At 38.6% G+C, this 25,610-nt stretch overlaps 2 protein-coding genes across 4 annotated transcripts; both read right to left on the reverse strand.

Annotated features, from left to right (window-relative positions):
- Nucleotides 1–98: 98 nt before the first annotated feature.
- BTLA (B and T lymphocyte associated) lies at nt 99–22,344 on the reverse strand. Its single transcript, XM_051627521.1, has 8 exons — nt 22,272–22,344; nt 17,175–17,229; nt 13,425–13,656; nt 4,488–4,796; nt 3,362–3,394; nt 2,560–2,697; nt 1,600–1,646; nt 99–499 (listed from the first exon to the last, which is right to left on the reverse strand). The coding sequence occupies exons 3-8, from the start codon at nt 13,543–13,545 to the stop codon at nt 158–160; spliced, it is 990 nt and encodes a 329-aa protein (XP_051483481.1). The 5' UTR covers nt 13,546–13,656; nt 17,175–17,229; nt 22,272–22,344; the 3' UTR covers nt 99–157.
- On the reverse strand, nt 18,571–25,542 carry CGGBP1 (CGG triplet repeat binding protein 1). 3 transcript variants are annotated; one of them, XM_051627653.1, is made up of 2 exons: nt 25,417–25,542; nt 18,571–23,249 (listed from the first exon to the last, which is right to left on the reverse strand). In XM_051627653.1, the coding sequence occupies exon 2, from the start codon at nt 23,218–23,220 to the stop codon at nt 22,717–22,719; it is 504 nt and encodes a 167-aa protein (XP_051483613.1). In that variant the 5' UTR covers nt 23,221–23,249; nt 25,417–25,542; the 3' UTR covers nt 18,571–22,716. The 3 variants fall into 3 exon arrangements, with proteins under 3 accessions (XP_051483613.1, XP_051483631.1, XP_051483623.1); XM_051627671.1 differs by lacking the exon at nt 25,417–25,542 and adding an exon at nt 24,796–25,150; XM_051627663.1 differs by lacking the exon at nt 25,417–25,542 and adding an exon at nt 23,975–24,081.
- Between the last annotated feature and the right edge of the window lie 68 nt (nt 25,543–25,610).

Raw genomic sequence — 25,610 nt, forward strand, 5'->3', positions numbered from 1 at the left:
GGAGCTGTGTTTTGAATTCTGGCATTACAGGGGATCATCCATAGTTTCTTCTTAACAAAAGGGAAGTTTTCCCAAAAGAGAAGAAGCAACATCCTGGATAGAAGCTAGAACTGAGGCTGCATGAAAAAATGGTGGTCTGGAGAAGTCCTTCCAACAGTTATTTATTTACATTAATGGAGGCATATTCTGTAAATTCATTTTCTATAGTTAGTTCCCTTCTATGGCATCTTTCTGCAGAAGCAGAATGATTTAGTGCAGCATATGTGAGGACATCTGGGCTTTCAAGTAAAACTGGGATGGAAGGAATAGCAGGATCATTGTGAGGTGCATTAGGTGCTGTTCTCTGAGTGTTCCAGGGAGGGACATCATTGTCATATATTGTGTTGCTGTGCAAGGTCTGTGCAAGGCTAGCCATGGAGCAATAGTAAAGTGAGGTGCTTTCTTCTGAAGCTTGAGTTGTCCCAGCAGTGTGGGTTGGAGCAGCTGCTGGACTTCTGACCTGCAGAAAACAGAAGAGGGTACAGCTGTTTGCATATCTAGTTACTGCAGGTGCTCCTGCTAAATCAGAGGCATGTTAGATTTTGTTCAAATTGCTTTATCCTCTTAAAATTGCCTTTGAGCACAGGTGAATTGGATTTACCTGGTCACTGAATTTTATATCAATCTTTGAAATAAGGGTAGAAATCATTCTTGTATCTTCTGCCTTTCTCCATTTCCCTTCCAAAACTATCATGTCTTTTCTTGCAAGATGCCAACTGAAGGCAAAACTGATTTATCATTTTTGAGAGGTCTTCTATACCACTCTTTCAAGACTTTCCCTTCTCAGTTTACAAAATATTTCTTATTTTCACCTCCAAATCCCAAACTGTCTTTTCCTGATTGCCCCATTCTCCCATTTCCTGATCTCTTGTTTCTTATCCTCTTGTCTCACTTTCCAAACAAATCTTTTTCCTCCAAAGTCTAAAAATGCCTCTATAAATGCTTCTTTCTCTAATTAAGTCCTCTTTTGACATCAGTTTTCTAGCCACTTAGAACATGCTGCTTTTAATTTTCTTCCTCAGCTTGCCTTTTGGGATTTCTGCAACCAGTTTCATGCTTTTTGATTGCTGCCAACATTCCCCTGTGCGGACAGCTGTCAGCTTCAGTTGCTTCTTTTCCATTCTGCCTTCTGCCCACCTAGTTTCTCTGGAACTCCTTGTAAGACCTCTGCGAATTCATGTTAGCCACATATGAAAGTCTTTCTTCTCAATCATTTTCCTTGCTCTGTCGGTCATTTTTTGTCTTATGCAGACCAGAACCAGATCAACAGAGGTGCTTTAGGTACCTAAACTCTTACTGGAACAGTAGTTAAAAATTAATGTTTTAATAGTTTAGATGCCTAAACTAACTATGTGGTTAAGACCCTTAACTCCCTTCCCTCAGCTCAACCATGGTGACATCTCACATCAGGCAAGCCAAGCTGTCCTATTTAGTGACCAAGAAGGTCACTAAATCTGTCTCTTATCCTATTCCATGTTTTGTACTACACAAACATTTGTTCTCATTACATGGTTATGCAGGACATGGTCAGGTTTTGATGACGGAAGAATTTAAACATACCAGGCTTTTTCGTTTCTGGGGGGTTAATGGACTTCTCTTTTGCTTTTCTGGGAAAAAAAGAAAAAAAAAGTTTTAAAAAATGAGGTTTGACGAAGTGCCTTTCTGCTCATGAAGGGAGCATTAATTACTAAAGGAGTCCCTACCTTTTTGGGTGGACATAGAAGTACAAAAAACTACTTCCAAAATAATACTTTCCCAAAGCTACTTGGGAATAGCTTTTCTGACAAAAGCTGACCAACACAGAATGATAACCCTACAGCATGAGTTTCTGTGTTCTTCAGAGCTTCTCTAAATAGGAGGAAAAAAATCCCTAGTGTACATAGGGCCAGTTTACTCTGTATTCAACTGAATGAGGGGAAAAAGGCATGGAAAATCCTCAAGCCATCCTATGAGCAAACATGTTAAACTTAATGGGAAGATGAAATAATTTCATTTTCCTAAAATATATATATATCCATGGGATTAGAATTGGCAAATGAGAGATCACTGAAATTAAGGCATCGGGGACTCCAAGTTCCATTCCTAATTTACGGCATGGGAACAGTGTAAGAATTCCTGTAAATCAGGAGAGTTTAAAAGTGTAATTATTTGATAGTTTAGAGGGAAAACTAGAAATATAAAATGTAACTGGATAGAGCTTGACTGTATTTGCATGGCTAAAGCTCCTATTTATTTCTAACTTGAATATTTGCAAAACATGGTAAAATTTTCCAACTACTATAAATTTGGAGATTTTTGTTCTTACTTTTCTTCCATCCCTGTCTCTCTAGAAAGGAACAATACATGGGACAAATTAATTTCTTAAAGATTCAGTAATCTAACTGGCGGGCTTGACAAGGACACCTAAGCAATCAGTTGGGGTAATTACTAGGAGATTTGCATAGAGCTTTGAATGACACTTCTGTGAAGCTGTGAAAAGGAGCATAAACAGATACATACTTAGATCATAAAACTGCTTACCATAGTGTCTCCTTAGACACCAAAACATGCATATGATGATGAATGGACAACATAAACCCATGGATGATGAAGCATAACTAATGTGCAGTATCTTGAGGTTTCTAGACTCTTGGGACTCTTCTGAGATACTGGTGGTATCTAAAATTGCATTAATATGTATTAAAGTAGAGTAATACTTGTCTGGTGGGGTTTTTTAGCATTAGGTCTTTCTGATGCAACTGGCTCCTCAATGTACTTCAACATTCTGTAACTTAGTACAGCATGTAATTAGATAACAACCTCCATTCTACCAAGTATGCAGATAGTGGAAGGAAAAGTGCACAGGATAGTCTAGTTGATGAACGATGTATGGCAGAAGGCTGGCAGAAGCAAAGAAAGGGTCAGAATTAGAGCAGTGCTCTGAGCTTCCAATATATTTCTGTAACTGTAATTGTGAACAATGGCCAAGCATGAGTAAAACTGTCCTTCAGACTGTGTTAGTGATGGTACAGCATAATTCCTAATGCTTTGTAGGTATAAGCCATACATGACTGAGATATTAACGAGCATGTCAGAAGTACAGATTATACCTCCAGGATTTAACCTCATTGGCTTTGTCCCTTTTATGCTAAATGCTGGACAGTCCCAGCCTTGAAAACAGCGACCCTTGAGAGACTGTATCTTGTTCAAGTGGGAAGAAAGCAATTGCAATTTAGCAATTAATTTTATTTTTTCTTGACTGCACAGAACATTCTAATGAGACATTCATAGCAATACAGACTAGTTTCTTTCTTTTAAAGAGGAAACAAGAATCAGAACTTACTTTCTGCTGAAATTGTGATATTTGCAGAATTTTCTGAAAGAGAAAGACAAGGTGGGGAAATGAAACAGGAACCTGAAATTTTGCACTGCAGTTGTGTTCTCTGCACTGCATGCTGAAGTCTTCACAGGGCTCCTCTTCAATCTGCCAATGGAAGAGGGAACAAAATGCATGTGCAAAGGGCAGGGTGTTTTGAGGGGACTGGGAATGATGCATTGGTCTCCCACTGCTGACAATGTAATTCTATATTTCAGGCCTCTTTGGCATTCAAGTAAATACTTCAGCAGAACATGTGCTTCATAGGAAAACTGCATCATGTGTTGAGCATATACTGTGCCAGCTAGCACATTACATTGTAAATTTTGACACTGCTCCCTCTGTTGCAGCATTTTGTGTGCCAATAAGCAAGTTTTAAAGTTCACTAACTTACCAGGAGAGGAACCAGCAACAGAACAACCTTACACCTCAGCTGTCTGGGGTCAGTGGGAAACTACAGCCACACAGATCACTTTCTAGGTGCAGATCAATATTGAGGAGGGCAGGCATGATCTGGACTTATCAGCCCAACAGCCCAAGTTAATGTGAAGGCTTCACTTGCCCTTAAGATCATTTTAAACTATTGTAATCTTTCCTGCTCTTGAACATCTTGGTGTACAAATTTATACCTTCTCTCTGTTCGTTGCAAGAGAGACCACTCTCATCAAGGTGTTTGACTTGCTTTGTCCTCCTTACTGTTGTGTGGCTTCATCTACTGCTAGTACATGACAGCCTGCATCCTGTCTAGTCCATGTGATGTATAATCAGACTGTCCTCCCACAACTGTTTTTGTTCCAATTGGTATTTTTTTTTACTATTGAATAGTCCATTAATAGCTTTTTGGTGTTGGCAGCTTTGCGTTTCTCTTCCAGATTCTCCTTTTATGTCTTTATTTTGTTTTCTCCTTTCCCCAGTTCCAAGAGGCAGGATAAAAGCATGAAGAAGGTGGTAAGTACCAGCACAACTGTGCTACCAGACAAACATGTTGGAAGAAGCCATTGTCGATCATGCATGAGCTTTCCCCTACATGGCATCCTCCTGTTTTTAGACAAATGATCCCTTTATAGTGCTCTTTCATAATATAGAGACCTACCTTCAACAATAACCTTTATTCCATGGCTCTCACTGGAAAAGTTGTCCACTGTTGCTTGGCAATGATAAATTCCACTGTCACTCTGACGAACAGAGAAAAACTCCAGAGTAAACATATTGGACTTCCATTCTGCTTTGCTCTCCTTCAGCAACACACATGTATCCACCTCTATCTTGCACCACTGCATGATTGGCTTTTTTTTGCAGTAACGAACTGGACAGACTATTATCAAAGAGTTCCCAAGTTTAGTTTTGTACTTGGAGTGTCTTTTAACTTGAATTTCAATTGGACAATAAGTGTCATTGAATCCTAAAAGGGAGAAAAACAATAAAAATAATGCTGGGGAGGGTCTACTATATACTTCCCACAACACTAATCACCATTTCTTTTATCTTTCATTACTCAAGACTTCTTTCAGTTGCTTGCAGGAGATCTGATCTCTGTATGGAACACTGACAACAGGTAACATCGAGACTGTATTTTTTTTCATTTTTAGGAAGATTGATAAAATGCACTTTCTTATATGAAATGCTCCTTTTTTTGCATATCTCAAGTTTGAAAAGTAATAGTTTAGAAAAAATACATAAAATATACATTGCAGGTTTTCCTGTATTGTTGTTCTCATAAACCACTTCTGTTAATTTAAATTTGTTTCAGATTAGTTTTTAAGTCACAATTTTTGGTAACTTGCAGAAATAAAGGATTTTCTTTGGTAGAGGTTTTTTTAAATTGTAATAATGGAAAGAATTATATTTAATGTAAATATACATTATCTCTATTTCCTGATTTTTGTAAAGTTTTCTTAAACTCTGTGTTCAAGCTCTGGCACATCACCTTAACTCTGGTTATTGGTACTGGATGTCCTGACCTGTTCGTACAGATTCATGTTTCTTGTGTTGCTTATTTCTCTGGCTAAGTAAAAGTAACAAAAACTATGTGATATGCATATGGTCCCTAATTCCCTATCCTGTCTTACAGTACAGTGCTTGTGCACTGAAGAGAGTGATCACTAGGAAGTCCAGAGAAAAAATCCTAAATGTATCTCTATCTTCTAGTTGATACAGGGGTGTAGGAAAAGCGGTAAAAAATTTTGAATCCAAGTTTCGTAAGGAGGAGAAATGTGTAGGGGAGGAAAGAGCAGTGTGGAGAGCACAGAGATCTGTCTCTCAGCACCCAGCACTGTTTCAAGAGATGGAGCACACAAAAATGTGGCACCTCATACCTCACCTCCAATTTCAGACAGGATTTATTATGCAGGTGATATAGCAGGGGGTACATCTTGTGAATATATATATATATATATATATACACACACTTGTGAATACCTGGGTAGTATATTCAAGATCTTGGGATGGTCAGATTAGCATTTTTCATTTAGATAACCTCTAGTTTGCAAGTCTTTTGTGTATGAATCTCAGACTATTCGTACCATAAATAAATTGTAGAGCACTCAGTGATACTGAGTTTTGAGTATAAGTATGTCCACAGCCTTCATTATAGCAGAGCTAATGCTTTGCTACTGTTGATTTTCCAGTTTACTCTCTTTAAGGTGACTTTGGGAAAGGGAGTCTAAAAATGAGGTGGTACTCATCTGCCTCTAAAGCTATCAAATGTGCCTGGTCTTGCTTGATAATGGGGAAGAGGCTCTTCACTGTAAGACTGATATTTGCAGCCACTGTGAGAGCTTGTGGTCTCTGATAACTCTCTGCCACGGGCAATAGAAAACCTCATCTGCTCACATGACTTGGCATCCTGGGAAGTTTCTGCTTTGAGGGGGGAGAATCTGAAATCATCCTTGTATTCCCTTAGTCAGGATGGCTTTAAATGAGGACCAAGGTGAGGTGAGTAAAGAGTGGCAAAAGCACACAATAAAGCAACTCTGACAAGGACTTTAAAATTGGTCCTCGTGGAGGGGGCAAGTGGAGGAAATTCAGATAATTGGTGTGGAGAACATAAAATTAAAAAGAAGAACAATAGCTCTGGGTACAAAAAATGTTTTTTTACTAATTAAAAGATCTGGATGATAAAAAAGAGGGGGAACTATAAGCCTTAATTCATTTCATATCGCTAAGAAGAGAAGGGAGGAGGACAGCAGCAGAATAAAAATAGTCAGGCTCAGTAAAGAAAGTTCTAATAAGCTTGGAGGGCTGGCAGGTAAGAACTCATGAGATGCAATTACAAAGGAAAAGGACATAAACAGAGCTGTTGGTACATCTAATGAATGGCAAGACTACAAGCACTAAGCATCTACACTACAGCAGTAAAAGACTAGATTGGCTAAATCATGAACAAGCTTTTCGTTGAGACAAGAAGGAAGCATCCAAAAGCATAAAGAAGGTTATGTTATTAAGGATGGCCATAAAAGAACTGAGCAATATTGGAAATGTCATGGCAGAGAATGAGATCCACTTAGGAAAACACATCAAGTGTAGGTATATTGATTGTAAAACTAAGAAAATATTAGTTCACTAGTTAGTAGAGAGAGAAAGCTATGACTAGATTGCCAGCAATAAATTAGTGTACCACATGTAATAGTAAAAAGGTAGGCTCTGTTCAAGAAGATACGCAGGGAACATAAATAACCTTTATGTTCTGATAAGGATTGGTAAGTGTACCTAGGTCTTTAGTCTTTTGCACTGCTCTTCAAGAAAAAAAGAGGGGCAATGCTTGAAGTCTCTCTAAGATGGAAAGAAGCAAATACCATAAAGATAATAAGAAGGCCATATAGGAAAGCTTGAAATTCTTGGAGTTGCTTCAGTTAAAGAAAAGCAATGAAAGGAAAGGACAAAATAAAATCATGTAAAAATATAAAAGAAGAATGGAATAATCTGTCAAATACATTGCAATAGCAACTGCTCTAAAATATAGAGCTGGCTATGTTCACAAGGTAGGATTTAAGCATAAGATCAGCATGCCCTGCCCAGTCATCTAGTCCCTTTTCTGGTCCCCTGATCATTCTGAAAGATATATATTAGATAAGAAGCAGGATCACTTGTCTTTCAGTTAGACTCTTCTGTCCCTTATTAAAAGAAAGCATGGTTTGGTTTCAGTATGTCATATCTACCTTGGTCATACCACAGTAGCAGCACATGATTATCAACAGTCTGAAAATGGAAACTAAAAGTTCCAATTAGAAAGCAGAGGTTTCAGTTATTTGAGCAATGACTGCCATGGAAGATAACACTTCAAGAAGTATCTGTAAAGGTCAGATTGTGCCATAATAGCAGCCATCTTTCTGATATAATCCTATGTAGCAGGTATTTCCAGAAGGATATGCAGGTCTCTACAGAATGGACATTTTCTTGTGTGCTTCATCTAATTTTATTATCCTATAGTTTTACCTTTTTCAAAATTCTCTTTTGAAAAAAGTAACCTAAAAAACCAAAACAAAAACAACAAAACAAACAAACCAACAAACAACCAAAAAACCCGAGCAACAACAACAAAAAAAACAAACCAAACAAACCCCAAAACTATTATAGAAGGTCCAAGGAGTCCAATTTTTCTCAGAGTTTTGAAACAGATTTAATTTACACTCTCTCAATCAGCATAATTATTAACCAGAGAGAGAAACAGGAGTTGTTGTACCTCTTTCATTCTTTTTTCCAGTGCAGGGATATTGTGTTTTCCCTGATTTTTAATCATCTGGTGCTTTTGCAACAAAGTATACATCACTGCCCAGTGAAGTTTTTAAAAAAATCATCTGATCATCATTGAGCAAATTCTGTGCATTCAACAGCATTCTCTTGGAGCAGGGTTACTAATCCTCATTAATTCAGATGAACATTAGTTGTGTAGGTAGTTAGAAAGGAAAATGTCTTATCAATTATAAATATTCCTCTAAATAAATTATTGTCTTGCACTGGTCAGTGCAACCTAGAGTTACACTCAGTGGCTGAACCTCCCAGAGGGCGGAAACAGAGGTGATACTCAGCGCACAGCAAGATTTGAATTACCCTGCAGCCACATCCTGCATGGGAACATACGCATTTCCTGAGCAGAAGCCTTAACTGAGGTCAGGGTATATACTTCTAGAGTAGTTTATGTGCAGCCCTTGCTCTACAGATGAAAGGTGCAAGCACTTCAAGTGTTACGTGTTTGCACTGATACCACAACAAAAAACTTCTCTCTGTACAGCTTCCTGTCCGGCTACCAATGAAGTCATAAGGAGCTATTTTACTGCTAACAAAGGATTTTCTTGTTTACAATTTGTTGTTTGTTTTGGTTTTGTTGTTGTTTTTGTTTGTTTGATTAATATTCCGTTGACATTGATATTTGTATTACTTTTGCTCCTACAGTATATTTTTAAGAGTTCAAATAAAATGTGTTAATATATAGCTCAGTCAGGTGAGCTTCAATAGTCTTTCCCCTTTCTTCCCCAATTACAAATGCCAACATGTGCCACAGTTTTGCTTCTTTATCTTCTGATGGTGATCATTCACTTCAGCGGTAATTGTTCACCTCAATAGTGGAATTCCAAGATAACCAGGTCTGATTTCCAGAGCAAAATTTCCTGCCATGTAGCAGGCCTGACTCCAACACCCTTGCTTTCTTCAAAAGATTACCTACAGAATATGTCGCTGAGCTTTGGGAACTGCATGGGGAAAAACAACTGCAGTTATTACCCATGCCAAGAGTGTCAGTGCTTGCCCACAGTTTCTGAGCAGTTGAGCCCTCCTATCCCATTAGCCTGCAAAGGACCTCTCAGACAGGGCTTGCATGACAGGGGTCTGCATACACCTGTGCCTCTTGGCCTTCAGTTCTGGCTGCTGATGGAGGTGAAAGTGTTTGGCAGCCTATCAATTAGCCCTAGCCTATAAACCCTCTTCCTCTTTTCATCTTAAAATAAGTAGGGATTGAGACTATGAAGTTTCACTTGATCTTTCACTTCCTCTAGTTTATAGGGCCCTGTCTTTTAAAATAAGTAGAGGTTGAGACTATTAGCGTCACTTAATCTTGTACTTCTTCTAGTTTATAGGGCCCTTTTTTTTCCCCATATAGCTATAGACTTAGTAGCTGAAACGTAGTTTACTGAAATTTAACTGATTTTTTTTTTTTTTTAGTTACCATTTGTGGATTCCTTGGAAGAAGATCATGGGTGCTAAGTAACCATCACTGTTTTATTAAGTGTTTTTTTTTTGTTTTTTTTTTTTTTCCTGTCAGTCAAATAGAGCAATCTTATGAACTTCCTAACCAGGAGCTCCATAAGGTACTGCTTGACTTTCAGGGTGTGCAAGAATTCGTAGACTGTCCTGAGAGCCTGCAAGAGGGCCCTTCTGTCAGAAACTTAAAGCAGCTGGACTTCAGGCTGCCTGTAATTATTTTTTTTCAATTGTTATGAGACAATACCTGGAGCATGAAAAGTAATCACAATAGCTTTTGTATCTTTCTGTGACTTGTTAATGACTGATGGCTGGACAACTTAGGTTTTAGGTTTTCAACTTTTTGCTTGGAAGAAACTTAATCCTTGGTAAATGTTATTAGTTCTCAATTTGGGGACCCTTTTTCAATGTCACATATATAGGTGATCATGATTAATATATAAATGTGTACTTTTCAAGAGGGTGAATGAATCTCTAGCATATGAAAGCTTTATATACCAGTTTTCAGCTTGCACTTCTTGGTAAGATTTGGCACATTTTCTTTTAGATGACTTGAGTGTGTTTCTGAGTAAGTTGCAGAAAGCAGGCTCTGTTGCACCAAGAATTAATTTGCACAGGTAAGGAAAATCTTATGTACGTTGTACTGCCAGGTGAAGATTTAAAATGAAAGCATGTACTCCAGAATTTGTGCAGTAGGGAAATACCTAGGAAAATTCTTTCTTTCTTAAAAAACCCAAATTTAGAGGGTTTTTGTATCATTCTTATGATAATTTTATCATTTTTAGAAAACATAGTCATGATATGACTCATAAGCAAAGAAAAGGTTTAATGGAGATGGCTTTCCATTTACTTAACCCATTAGTAGGAAAATAAGTTAAAAATTTAGCCTGCTTATCTATGAATTATAAATGGTGTCATTCATACCTGGTCATCTAAGAACTTGGAATAAGTCCAGTAATCTGAGACTTATTAACTGAAATTTCACTTGGATGTATCACTCCCAGATAATGGGAGATTATCCCAGCAGATAATGGTTGAGGTATAAAATGCTAATTATAAATGAAAAATAAATGTCTAGTTATTTTTGAATCCTACATTTGGGTCTGTCTATGAACAGAGTGGAGCACTAGTAATGGTTTTAACTTGGGTCTGGTATTCTGGGAAGTTTCTGGTTAGGGCCATAGCACAGTAACTATCCCAGAAAGTGCTGTGGTTTGTTGGGGTTTCGTGTATAACACTAAAATCTTTGTGACTTTGTTAATTTTAACAACAACAGAAAAAATGGGCTGTGAGGAGAACTCATGGAAAAACATGCTTCCTGTGCATATTTTTTTCTTCATTTTAGGAAGAGAAGCACTTCAGAAGACACACTAAGTGATACTTGCATAGACCTTTTTCAGAATTCTCCCAGCTTCAGAGAAGGTGTTTCAAGTCATGACATAAAGTTTTATTTTGGTAATGATACGTATTTTTATCCATTTTTGTTTTCAAAAAATGTAATTTTGCTAACAGAAATTTAATTTTTGTACTTTTTACTTATTTTTTCATCTGAAAATCTGAAAGACAGATTTTCTATTTATTTGGTGTACAATCCAGGGGTTTCTATGTTTTTTGGTTTTCTGTTGGTTTGGGTTTTGGTTTATTTTGTTTGGGGGGGGTGGTGCTTGGGTGTGGTGTTTTTTTTTATCTTCTGGCAATAGTAATATATATTTGTAAAGCTGACCTTTTTTTAACTATTCCCTTTTGAAAGCTGTGTAAGTGCAGAAAACATGCCTTTATATTTTGATGAATGAAACTTGAAGACAAAACATCTCTCCTTAGCCGAATGTTACCAAATGCAGTCTATCCCACAAGAAGGTCTAACAGCAAGGTGTTATTTGAGCCTAGTACCATGCCCACCATTAGTGGGCATATGTGCACATAGTTTCTGGCTGGGGGTTCTTGGAGCGAGAGGAGGTTTGCTGGAGTTTTGTTTTCATTGGCATGAAACACTTCATTTACACTGTGTGTGTTGTCCAGAGAGCAACAACTACTATTTGTGAGACTGGATGGGAACAACCTGTCCTTTGGTGTTACAAAGGACACAGAGTCTAAGTGGACTAAGCTTGCTGGGGTAAGAGGGCAGAAGGTCTTCCTGCTTGTGGCTTGTCAGAAACAAGCTTAATTCTCCTTCCCTAATTTTGAAAAGATTTGCTGGTTATTGACTTCATTTATTAAATCTAGTTTTCAACTTTGTTTCTGTTAGGAGTAAAGGAAACTTTGGATAGATTTGTGACATACAAAGCTTAAATAAGTAAGTTTCAATTTTCAGTTTATTTCTAACCAAAATAAAGACCAGATAAGCTTGGAAAACTTAACACTAAAATGTAAATACATTAAAAAAATATTTACATCATGATTCTGTAGAGACTGAATTGCAAAACTTTCTGTAATGCTCCTATAAACACAATTTTGATATTTGTAGTAATGTTGGTGTCTAGAAGAAAATACACTAGTTTTCAGAAGACCCCAAGTAGTTGTGGTATAGATCAAAGAATAAAACCAAGTAAAAGAAATTGTGTTAAACATAATTCATGCAATAAGCAGCATAATAGAAATTACATTATTTTAAAAACAGTATCTACAAACCTGGCAGATGAGTATGGAAGGCTTGTGCATATATTTATGAACTATACTGCATGATGCGGAGAGGTGATTGTGTGAGAGACAACACAGGCAGACTTAATGAAGTGAACAGAAACAATAGTTAACTCATAAAAGAAGATACTTCTATTTAGAATATGAAGGAGGTTATCTGCTCTAGATATATACCCTTCAAAAGCATGTTAGTGAATTTGAAAATTGAATATAAAGCTGTTCAATTGTCTCCTTGAGCTCAGATCAAACACTGATTAAGAAACAGCTGCATCTAACTGAGGTGGTAAATCATGTCTCTTAAGCTAAATATTTGAGTTTCTCTTCCCAGCCAGATGCTCTAAATGCTTGTTTAACCTTTCCCATTAGTATTAGTAATCACAGAATGGTTTGGGTTGGAAATAAAGTGTTTTATTAATTAAAAAACAGGAAAGTCGAAAGATGCTATAGATCTGCGGAATTAATTGTGCATCTAAGCTTCACAAAGCAAATTACTTTTGTTTGTTTAATTTTAGCAATGCCTTGTAACATGTTGTTTTGATCAATTTATCAGTTGATATATTTTTAAATGTATCAACAGCATCTGAATGTAAACATTGCAGCAGCTATTATCCTTCCTGTATGACTGCCTTCCTTTCAATAATAACATGTATGTCTCCTGTATGATACTATAAGGGAAGAACTTGAAAGAAAAAAGCTCACTAGGCAAAATAAAATAAAATAAATGTTAGGAGTGTAGTGGGCATAGTGTAATCCTCACATCAGTCCAAGTCAGGAGAACCTCTCTATTTAAAAACTGTGGAGGTTCAAAGTTGAAAGTGGGATGAAGATTAGATGGAGTTATGCTAAATAATTGAAGGTACGCTTATCTGCTAAAGATAAGTTGACTGCAGACTGGTTCTAGTTCAGAGCTAGTAGGATTCCCAGACCTCAAGCAGAGGCTTGAATGCTGTCAAACTCCTTGACGGCAGAGCCTTCTGTCACAAAGCAAGATGTATTTGGTCCCCAAGTGCTAGAGTTCTGGTCTTGACAGTTACTGAGTATTTCCCAATTATTATCATCCTCTTCAATCAAATTAGGAGTCTCTGATAAAATAAGACACATTATCTCCAAGGAATGCTAAGCATTTATTTGTTTTTTTTGTTCTCCCCCAGCAATTTTAGTAACTGCAGACAGGTTAAATTATAAGACTACATCTTACCGTAAACTTGATAGTTGTTCTGAGTCAGCATTACTAGAAGTATGTACAGTAATATCCTTTTTATCAACATGGCTGGAGGAGCCTTCATCCTCTGTGCACAATAGAAGGAAGAGGTTCCCATGGGTTTCAAAAGTGCAGTTCAGATGGCCTCTTGCATCCTGTTAGGTTTACCCGTGGGGTATGTCTGAGCTGATTGCCTTTTCTAGCAGAAAAGGGCAGGTAAGCAATGTACCTGCAAAAAGATCTGATGAGTTACATGCTGTCTTTTTTGTGCAGTTGAAATGTTAACTGCTTGATCACTTCACATCATCTCAGAACTCCTCTGTTATACATGGCAAAGCATCTTTCTCTCTTCTGTGCCTACTCTTACAGTGTTACAAACATCACTGCAGATTTTTATTTCTTTGTGAAAGATGCTCCTGCATTTGAGGTTTTGATTTTACATGCAGCAATATAGCAGAGGGGAAGGATGCACAACAGTATTTTAAACTTTTTCAGTCCTTGTTTATTTCTTTAACGCAATACTAACAAATTAAGAAGCTGAACAAATTCACTGCTTGAAAGCTGGTAGATGTCAGAAACACAGATCTGGATAGTATTAGTTTGCATTAGATTAATTTACAATAATCTGCACTGTAAGAGATAATTGCTTCTACAATTTACTCTTAGCATCCTCAAAATATAAAGCCAAATAACTTAGGTTTGGATTTTGCAGGTTCTTTTTCAGCATGTCCTCGACACCTTTCCTCCTAAATATTTCTTAAAAATGGAAACATTTAGCTGCAAATGCAGAGCTTCTTCACAAAGTTAGTAACAAACTAAGGTAGAACTAGAAATTTGTGTATAATGATTACCACTTCTGCTTATAATGCAAATACAACAACCACAAATAGAAACCAGAGAAGAAATTAATGCAGTTATGTTAAAAAGTGGGGAGGTTTAGACTGGGCATTGTGGCAGTTAAGACACAGACTCCAGGGTGAGAAGCAAAGGGATTGTTTATTATGAGAAAAATGCTCCCTTATATACTTTTACAGTGGGAACTGAGAATAAGCAATGAGCGTACAGAGAATGTAAACAGCACTCACACCTGCTCCTTGGCACATACACAGACCTTGGGTTCCCAGGATGTAGCCAGTCACACACTAAACAGTGTTCTGATTTTTGTCAACATTCACAGTGCTGTTCACTACAAGCCCTGGCCCTTAGCTGGTCTCGTATTGTTTTTCTACTTTACTGATACAGGAGGCCCTCTGTCTTTTCCCATGGCTATTCTCCACAGGACATTATAAAGCATCTCTTCACCAAGAAGGTGGCCAAACACTGGAACAGGCTTCCTAGAAAAGTGGTTGTTGTCCCAAGACCGTCAGTATTTAAGAGGCATTTAGACAATGTCCTTAAGAACATGCTCTAACTTGCAGTCAGGCAGTTGGACTAGATGACTGTGTAGGTGCCTTTCAACTGAACTATCTGTTCTAAGTATTTCAGGCTTTCTAGACAAAATACCTATTATGCTCTAAAAAATTTCTATATTATCAGGATTTTTTCAAAGTAATATTTTGGAGAAAACAGCTTTCCAATATTTTATGGTCAGAAGTGTCTGGTTGAGAATGTGATGTTCAGGAGAATCATCTTGATTTAGTGAGAAACTGAAATAGCCTTACAAAAATTCCATCCAGCCTAAATGGAAAATACTTATGAAAGAAAACTTCTTGAGTGTAACTGTACACACAGTGTGCTTCCACTTGTGACAGAATACTAGTACCAGATATTGCATTCCTGTACAGTGAAGACATCTAGTGGCTGAATCTATAGTTAGCTTAGACAGTAGAATTGGTCATTAAGGGATGTGCTTCCTGGCAGTGTAATTACTGCTTGTTTTAATGTAGAGTTATCTAAAATTTCTGCTAGGAATGTAATATAAGTAGCTGGTACTTAATTTCTGCATTCTTATTAGAATAGCTGTTTTGGGCTGAGTCCTTTGCTACTGACTGAAGCTTTGCCTGCTCTCTGTGGTGCTTTAAGATTGGCTTTCTGGGTGGGTAATTCCTTGTTGGTAACTTTGTGGAAATATTATGAACTGTAAGACAGGTAGTGCTGGATATTAGTCTTTTGGCAGAGGAAAGATGGGTCAGAGTGGCAGGAAGGAACAGATATTAGCTGTACTGCATGCTGTATTTGACCTGTGAGGATTCTTTTTACTTTGTATTTTCAATAGTTGGTATCTTGGACACTCATCTGTGATTTTGGAGCCATTTTCTTAAAAAGCCTTTGGCAAATGTGACTTACACTATCACTACTGAGATTTCATTATTTCCTTTATCTCCTTTTTGCTAAGAGTAGGGTTGTGGGGTTTTTTGAGAATCTACTGGAAGGTGGCTAAGAATCTGAATTTTTCATGTTTGTTTGTTAAGACTTTATTACTTCCTTGAGACATTATTGGGAGCTTTTTTATTTTTGTGATGTAACATTATTATAAACGAGATCTTTTAGATCTCCAAATGGTAACTTCCATTCTAATATTGTAATTCTTTGAGAAAATAAATCACTGAATTTAGAATACTAAAATATTCTAGTTTTGCTTTAAAAGAATGTTTCATAAGATAGTAAATACTAAGTAAATACAAAATAACTATTTACTGAAGAATGGAATGAGAGTCCTACTCTAAAATTTCATAATTAGGAAAGAGAAGGAGCATGTGCATTTAATTCGAGACATCATTTGAGGATGGCAGAAAAAGATGTCACTAGAGGGCGCTGATTTCCACTATCTGCAGCAACTCAGTAACTTTTTTACTATATGCCAATCAGGTCTCAGCTGAATCCTAACAGTTGCCAAGCATTTAAAGAACTAAGAGAATTCAATAAAAATCAAACACAACAATTAGCACAATTTTGTGTGTATGTTGGATAACATTTTCAAGAAGTTTAAAAAACATGGATTAAACTCAAAGTCTTAAGTACCTGAGGATTACTATTAATAAAACCTTTCTTCTCTTGATTCAGTCTACTTTTTCATGTCTGCTCCTTCTTTACTGAATGCAAGTGGAAAAAAAAAACAACTATGTACTGTTCTCTGTTCCACCTAAGTTTTCATTCTGACAAGACAAAGTTGTTTCCCTGTTTGCAGGTGGTTAGACATCCTCTGCTTTTACTTCCCCTTCCTGTGCACCACTAGACAGCATAAGATGCATAGAGAAAGCCAAGTACTTAGATACTTCTAAACCAAGTAAATTTAAATTGCTAGAGCTTGTTGGGCTCAGCTGAACATGGGCTTTGCATACCAACTGAAACCAATAATCTTCCTTGTGTCCTCCTCCAGGTCTAGCAGAAATCTTCCAGCAAAACACAGGTTCTTTTGCAAGGCTAAACATCCAAATGTTTCTAGCTGCTGAAATGTGAGTATGGAGATGGGACACTCAGAAGCTAAACTCAAAGGGATTGAAACAGCTATTCAGCAATTGTTTATAATTTCTATTTTATGGAACTGTATTAAGTATACGTACTATATAACATTTAGCTTTGGGGGTAACACTCGTCTTGAGGCTGCCTTCTGTCAAGCCTGAGTGACAGACAGTTGCAGTAGCTCTCTGTATCTTATATCAGAGCCTGCACGTTGTGCTTTTACTTGAGATGTGCTACCTGCTTTTGAATATGAAAGAGGGGGGCTCTATCACCAAAAGATCCACAAATTCCAAACCCCTTGCAGAAAGAGAAAAGCAATGGGATGGGCAAAACCAAAAACCTTACCTGACTTAAGCAGAACTGCCATAGATTGTTTATTCTCCAGTCTCTGCTGTCCAGCCTATGTAAATGACAAATGTCAAACCTAATTACCAGTATAAATGTGGTCTAAAAGCAGTTATGTATACTGTATCCTACTGCATCTTGTGTATGGGTTAAACAGCATGATTCACTTAGGAAGGTAAAATGTCACTGTAAGAATTTAGCACGGCCTAGTTACTAAACTTTAAATATATACTTCACCTGAATTCTGCATCAGCTTCTACACAAATCCACACTGATACATTTCAAAGAGGTTGTCCACACAACAAAACTTTACAAAAGGGTATGTTTATTTCTATTCTGCTTTTCCATTTGGTATAAATGCAACAAAAAGGAACTTGATCTTAATGTGATGTGACCTGAAAATGTCTGAAAATGAGAAAGTAATGATTAATAAATTCGTGAGTCAAGAGGCTGCATGAGTTTATCACTAATCCATCATGAGATTCAAGCCAGGTAAGAATTCAGGAAAAGGAAAGCGTGAACAATCAAACTTATTCTTGATAATTTTGACAGGCTGATGTTATATGCTCAGTTTTCATAAAGTCCCTAAGGGAGACACAGATCAAATTGTGACCTTTTTGCCAATAGTTTGAAAACAACTGATTCTTCCACTTTGCAGAAGCCCTTCCTGAAAAGACCTGTAGCATTAGGCAGCTGCAAGATCGAATACCTACAAATTGTTTACTGCAGTGCCAAAATGCATAACAATTTTTTCACTTTGTGTTCACTTGCTACAGAAGGCACAGTTATGGAAGAAAGTCACATACTTAGCAGGAAACAGGGGTTCTGATAACCAGTTCTGAAACAGGCTTCAGTGGGATTGTACAGTTAGATCAACAAACTGCTTCAACATGTAGTTTGATATTACCTCAAGCTAGAACGACAGTATGTGTGTACACTCTTTAATTTTTCCTGTCACCATCCATTTCTACTATCTTATATCACTGTTACATATTAACTACCACATGTTCTTTATCCGCTTTCTTGGCAAAATAAAAGATCATGTATAAATTCTATGAAAAAGGAATTACTTTATTTTTTTAAAAAAAAGGACCATTTTTCCACTACCAAGTGAAAACTTTACAACGTAAAGTATTTTTCTTCAAATAATATTTTAATATAAAAACTGAAATCACTTACTCTGTTCTAACAGGAAGTCTTGTGACACTGCAGGACCCAGGTATTTCCAGCCTCACTCTAGTATCTAATCATAAGTTCATAACTTGCTTAAATAAAACCATTTATGTGGCCCCTTACCATCAGCAAAACATCCTTACCACCAAGCTAAAAATAAAGCATCTTCACTAGCCAGAAAGAGACTAAACTCTACTAGCATTACATTATTACGATGAGAAGCTTTGTTAATAAAAATTTATTCTGAAAGTTAGACACAACCTTAAAATTGTACAAAGACAACAACCACTCAGATTACACAAAGTTAGCAGTGAGTACAATGTGAACACAACAACAGTGAGTCTTGGCTCTCTTTATATGTAAATATAAATAGAGATTATCCTTGCCAAACTTCCAGCTTTTTTTTTTTTTTTAACTCCTCCCCCCTGAAAACCAGCTCATGCTGCAAAACCTAGCAGGGAGCATTTCACTGTTCAGTTCAACACAATTGCTAAAAGGGGGTCTGCCTAAAAATAGTCCTTCTATCATGAGAATATCCCATACTTTGCAGAACCAAGTTTCTCTCTCAATTGAAAAACAGCTTTCCCTTTCATTATGGCAAATGCTTCACCTCCTCTAGGGACCTGCCAAATTACAGGCTTCAAAATACTTAAAAATATTAGAACTTGCTCAGTTTTTTTCAGGAACATGCAAGCTTAAACTAACATGGTGCATACATGTATTCACAAACCAGAGAATATTCCCGGTTGCATTTTAATGTTTGAAAGTGTTGTTCCAAGAAAACCAGTTTGGAGCAATTTTAGCTGTGAGTTGGTTAAACTAATATAAGTACATGGTCAGAGAAGAAAATAGTTATCTTTTTTCTTTTCTTTTCTTTTCTTTTTTTAATATTACATTCAGAGCTTCAAACATTAATAAAACCACCTGGCAAAAAGCATCCCTCATAGCTTCTCTTTATATATATATATGTAAAATTAAAAGCAAACATTGTTACCATCCTCCCTTTAATTCTGAGAGTACTCTTTACAAGAAATACATGGGAAAAATTATGCTGCACTCTTGCAGAAAAAAAGGAAAGCTGTGTGGAGGCTGTTAAACAACTTATCCACAGCAGAATTGGTTATTACTTAGGTATAGATATACCAAAAACACTTTTGCTGTAAATCTTCCCTAAGATCAATAGCAATTAAACCAAGGTTATAATTTATTCAACTATAGCCATACTGGCAAATTATGCTCTGAACTTAAGTGTTTGCAGGACTCTGTTCCAAGACTGAGTGGAACCATTTTTACTTTCAAAGAAAATAAGTGTAACTGTCTTGTTGATTATGTGGATTATGTCCACAAATATAAACTTACTTATTCACTATTCTTTCTAGATTACTTTGAAGTGCTTTGTTTTTCACTGTTTTACTCCAATATAAATGTTTGTTGCACTGGGTCAGGATCCTGATTTTTCAAAAAGCTTGAAAAATGTTGTGGCCTTTTTTTTAATAAAAATGTCCTATTATTAAGACACCAGTGTCCTACAAACTGCTGTGCATTGGAATTTAGTCAGTTCCATTCAAAATCCTGATGATCGATTTTTGCTTCCAAATTGTTGAGTTGGTAGGCTATGGTTACTTCCTTAAGGTTCCTCTCCAGGCTCATAGCCTCTGCAGGAATTCTGCATTAAAATAAATTCATACTAGAATAATTACCAAAAATACTTACAGAACTGTATTAATTATGTAGATTGAGACTTTGTGTACACACTGCTTTATAAGTCGAGTAAGCTTTTGAAAAAATAAGTGTTCTAATTTTGCTTTGCCATATTGAAAATGACTGCTTTTCTTTTTTAACAAAAGCTGTTGTTGCTAACTTTTATTTTTATGTAAAACTGGATAAGTGTAAGTTACTTAATTTGTTTAAGTTGTGCAAGTGCCTATTTAATGTTACTATTCTTTTCAAAATGCCTGTCAGTTTGCCAGTCAAACAAAAAACATACAGCATGGAATCCTATACAAAATGGCTATGGGGTGCAGCCTGTGAAATTTCATGTAAGCAAGAACTGAGCTAACTAGCCCAAATTCATACCTTTTAAGCATACTGTCTTCTCTAGATGCTTTTGTTTAACGGAAGCCTGTTTTCTCAATGCTCCATTGTTTTCTATTTGCTTCAGTTCTAAGATAGCATTCATGAAGTAAAAAAGAACAATAAAAAAATGTAAGCAAGAATGTTGTTTCACTGTACCAACACAGCAGCTGTAAAAAGAACACTTTCAGTTATTGTCAGGACAGAAAAGGTTATTGGCAGTGTACCTTTCACTTGGCTTAAAAAGTTTTATAAAACAGTTCTAGCCCAAAGCAGGTAATGATCTTAAGTTACACCCACACTTGTGCAATAGCAAACAGTATTTTGGAAGGCATATTTTGATATCTAGGATTAGAGAAAAGAAATTCTTACTGTTATTTCCGTCTGAACCAACATCATTGACAGGATTGCTATGACTGCATGGAGTCCCACTGCCTTCATCAGGGACTGAAGGTGCAGCAGTGTACTGAGAATCCGTGTGCTGGTACACATGGCTGCGCAGCCTTTGCCTTTTAATTCTTTCCACTTATTCAAAGAGGTCTCATAGCAGGCGGCTACAAGACAGTTATAGTGTAACACAAGTGCATTTCCGTAGAGGATAATGGCACAAGAACCAGTTGTTATTATGTATGTAAGTCTCTCTCGTTCCAGAAAAAGAGACAGCTCTTGAAATAGCCACAGAAACAACATAAGCAGGTTATTTTGTCTCTTTTCAGCAATTACTTAGTATTGCTCTAAATAACAGGGAAAAAAAAACAAACTTCAAATCAGATACCCTGAAACTGGACTGGGCAAAGGAAGCTGTACAGAACAACAGGCTCCACCTGAGGGAGTTAAAGCACACTTGCACCACTGTGCCCACTGTGTGAAGAATTTCTGCCCTGCTAGAAGATGCTTTGGCACCACCCTGAATCTAGAGCATCTCAAGGAAATCTAGTGCAGGCAGAAGCTGGTCGTATTCCAGCATTTTGCACAGTGCCCTGTCATTCCATTCAAAAACTTCATAGAGTACTTTTATCAAGTGGGCTATTTGGCATAATAATCTGGAATAGCTCAGAAATATTTTACTCGATTTCAGAGAGGGTAACATGATTGAAATTCTTCAATTCCCCATTTTACCTTTTGCCAGTCCAATAGATGTGGCATTGGCATGGAGTAAAAAATACAGCCCAGGTCTGTAATTCCAGTATAGCTTCAAAGTATACATGCTTTCCTATTTGCACTTAAAGGTATTGAACAGCCTTTGCAGTAACTATTTTGGAAACTATTTTAATCACTTTACCTCATTTGACTAAAAAGCTGAGGACAGGGCCAGAGATGTAAAGAACTTTCAGAGAAAGATGGAGGAGCCTCTTCTCCTGTGCATTGTAAAAAAGCTTTCTCAACAATTTAGTGCCTTCTCCCTCCACCAATTTTGATTTAACATCCTTTGTCCTGCTAGTAAAAAAAGGCATTAATCCTCTCTACTAAGATCTTGGTCCAGTGTAAGTTTCACTTTCCAATAGCTGAGCTGCATACCACACGTGGTTACTGGTTTGTCCACTCAACTCTCAAAGACAGACTGGCACTGAAACTGAAGGGGACATGGTAGACAAAGACAATGAAACAGTTATTTTTAAAAAGCAGGCATGGTAAACCTGCAGAACTCCTAGCTCTGTGGGAATAGTGGAGTCCAGAGGTCAATTCAAGAGACTGTCTACTTAAGCTAGAAAAAGGAAACACCCACAGTTGCACCCAAAAGGATAAGAGTATTCTAGAGGAAAAACACTTCCCATTATAAAACATAAACCAAACTTGAATGGGAATTTGCAATAAATTCTTCCCCAACAGAACAGTCATATTTTAACTAACCATTCTACAGCTTCTTGCATCTCAAATACGCAGCACTTCTCCTCGGCCACTCGTGGACAGGATACAGGAAAAAGCAATCCACTGCCATGATGTACAATCCCTATCGCACTTTCTTCCACCTATGTTTAGATGCAGCTGAACTGTTCAGGTAAGTGAGGTCCTCCATCCAAGTGCTTTTTTCTTAGCATCAGTTACAGCCGGACTGAACATAGATATGGTGTATGCCAGGTATGTTCCCTACGTTCATCTTGAGCTCTGAAGTCTACAGCAGGGATAGCAACAGTCTGTGGCATACCATTAAGTTCACAAATAGATTGTAATTTCTACAATAATACAAAATAGCTTGTAAACCCAATATGCAACACTGTATATATGCATGAATATAAAAATAAACCACACCATCAATATGTAAAACTTCACAACAATGATGAAAAGAGTTTTATTCTCAGCGGTCTTCAGTATTGATGAGTTGGTTCTCATTGTCATACCCATCAGGCAAGTACGCTTTCCTTAGCTGGTCTGACTTAGGTATTGAACTGCCATTCTTGACGTAGCGGGACAGGAAGGCTCGCACAGATGGATGATCAGCCTTCTCAAGTGGAATATTAGCTTCCAGGCACATTTTCACAAAGTCCTGGATGACACTGGTTTTCTCTGTCTGGGCAGTACTGTTGCACTGAAGGGAGGCAGTCAGAGTCCTTTGCTTCTTCCTGACGTTCTGTTCTTCAAATTCTGCCCTTCGCTTTGTGTGTGTTTTAGACTTGAGGTGGTCATTGATGGCAGACTTGCGAACGTGATTCAGCACCACATTGCAGGAAGTACAGAAGAGTTTTCCTCCATCTTCGTGCAGCTCGCTGCCAAACTCAGTTACACGATCCTGAGGAGTTACATACAAAGCAGTCTTCGAGCGGTTACGTGACGGAGCAGACTTCACTCCAAACCGTTCCATCGTTGCCTTTGATGAACTTCACCTGAAAGCTGAAAAAAAAAAAAAATTACTGTTAAGAGTGTGCTCATGATTTCAGCCAAGTAGTTCTGGATGCAGTCTATGCAATATCCAATATAGCGCTTACTGACATCTAAAAGATAATTACATGTAACATACGTGTGTGAAGCTATTATTGAAAGGTTCTTCATCTTGATGTCCAGAGAACTTGTGAGACCAATGTTTCTCATGAGTCAAATACTTTTTAGTTTCTACAAGTAAAAAGCTCAACATAAACCTGAAAACTCAATGTTTGTCACTGGAAGTCAAATGGACAAGTTTATTTTGCTTTTTCATTAAGGCAGTTTTTATTCTTTACCTTAAAGGGTGCTTATTTTTTTTACCTTAAAGGGACTTATTTTTTTGTTGTTGTTGAAAAATAAGAGTAGCTGCTGTAAATCCCAGCCAAGATAATTTCAGTCCTTTTCAAAGTAAAGTTGAAGTTAAGAAACAGCTCAGTTCAGGTTGGAGGTTTTCTGAGCAAAATGATCCCTCATTTCGTTAACTGTACACTATCAAAAAATAGGGCAATGGGTGTTTGTGTTTTGTTTCCTGTTTTTATTTTTTAAAAACTTATTTTGGCAAATACCTTTGAGTAAATGTAATAGGATGTCCGGGCATTTACTTATGGGATGAATTAAGAATTTTGTATTGCCTGTGCTCAGAAAGCAGACTCAGAGACATGAATACCTCTAGGTGTATTATTTCTTGTACTTACTTATTTTGTAATGCTGAGTTTGCTGTTGTAACATTGTAAAAGATCTGCTGTAGAAGACTGGAATTTCCAGACTAACTGTAAGTTGAGCTTGCCCAGCTCTAAGGACTGAATGGAGTCCAGAATGTGTTTTGCTTGCTCTGGAGATAAAGTGAAGGAACAGAGAATTCAGTCTTCAAAATTGTGTTTTTTCCGTAAACCACTGCCACACTTAAGAGTGAACTTTTTGAAAAAAGGGAGACCAAGATCTTGCTATTAGCTACTTCCCGTTTTTTTTTTTTTTGTACTACCTGCTACATTCCACAGCTATAAGTCTTGACTGATACTGCACAACACTGCAGACTAAGAAAACAATCTTTTTTCAGCATTGATGGAACTTTTTTTCTTTCTCTTTGCTGCTTTATGCAATTTCTCTGCATGTGTTTCCTAAGTAACTGCTTCTTGAAATCAAGCAGAAAACAAGCCTTAACCTAACACAAACTTGTTGCTCAGGCTTCTGAAACGTCAAAAGAAATTCCTACCCAACTAGGTGTTTGCTCTTATACTGTATCAAAACCCATAGAAATTCTGTGAGCAGTACAACTACTGAAACACAGGGTTTTTGCTGAGGTGTTTTGTTTTTTTTTTTCGTCACAACTTCTGGCACGGATTCTTTGATGCCTGCTCAAAGCATGAACCACTTGTGGGTTCCCAAGCGCAGGGGAAGGAAGGTGTGTGTGCAGACAAGGCACCCGGGCTGACAGCCATGGAGCCTCTCCTACGCTGGCGAAGGAGACAAGCGCTTCCGAGGCGGCAGGAGCTCTGGGGAAGGCGGGTGAGCACACCTGGCTTAAAAAAGCGTCCCAGAGGACAGGACCGCTCGACGTGTGCACGGGGACCTCCCGGCGAACCCCGGGAGTCTGTCAGGTAAGGAGGAACGGGTCCCGAATTCCAGCCGCCACCCAAGTCCCGCTGTTCCCCCGGCCGGGGGAAGCACTCTCCGGCCGAGAGGCAGAGCTCCAGGCGTTTATTCCCCGGCGTTTCGGCCACCGGAGCGACGGCGCCATTTAACCCGTCAGGGCCTCCGAGGAGCGGCGGGCTCCGAAAGCCGCCGGCCGCCCCTCTCCTCCTCCCCCTCCGCCGCCGCGCAGGCTGCGGGCCGAGCCCGGCCCCGGCGGCCCGGCACGCACCGCAGGCCTCTCCCCGCCGCCGCGGCGGCAGGCAGGGGCGGCCCCTCCCGCCCCGCTCCTCTCCCCGCCCGGCACGCGGACGCTTCCGTGACAGAGGCGAGAGGCGACGCCGCCGCCTCCGCAGCCCCCGGCGGACCCGCCGCCCGAACCGCCCCCCCTCCCCTCGCCGACCGGTCGCGGGACCCCACAGGTGGCGGAGCGCGGCCCCGGGCGGGCCCCGCTGAGGCGGCAGCACCACCCGCCGCGTCCCGCCCGCCCCCTGCCGGCCGCCCTTACCCGCTCCGGCCGCAAGGCCTGCCCCGCACCCCGCCAGCGGGCGCCGGCCGGCCGGCCGCCGCCGCTCCTCCGCCGGGCCGCAGGCGCCCCGCCACCGGGCCCCGCCACCCGGAGCCGCCGCCGGGCGCCGCCCGAGCCGCAGCCAGACCGCCCTGCCCACCCTGGCGGCCGCGGTAGGCGGGCCCTAGCAACCC

Source organism: Apus apus, chromosome 1, assembly GCF_020740795.1.
Source record: "Apus apus isolate bApuApu2 chromosome 1, bApuApu2.pri.cur, whole genome shotgun sequence".
Classification (NCBI taxonomy): Eukaryota; Metazoa; Chordata; class Aves; order Apodiformes; family Apodidae; genus Apus; species Apus apus.

Coding starts and splice junctions, on each gene's coding strand:
- CGGBP1 (XM_051627653.1), bottom strand. CDS start 23,220: ATGGAACGGTTTGGAGTGAAGTCTGCTCCGTCACGTAACCGCTCGAAG.
- BTLA (XM_051627521.1), bottom strand. CDS start 13,545: ATGGGAACCTCTTCCTTCTATTGTGCACAGAGGATGAAGGCTCCTCCA. Junction 3,395..4,487: donor AATAAAGGTTATTGTTGAAG/GTAGGTCTCTAT, acceptor TTTCTCTTTCAG/AAAATTCTGCAAATATCACA. Junction 500..1,599: donor CCCAGAAACGAAAAAGCCTG/GTATGTTTAAAT, acceptor TGTTTTCTGCAG/GTCAGAAGTCCAGCAGCTGC.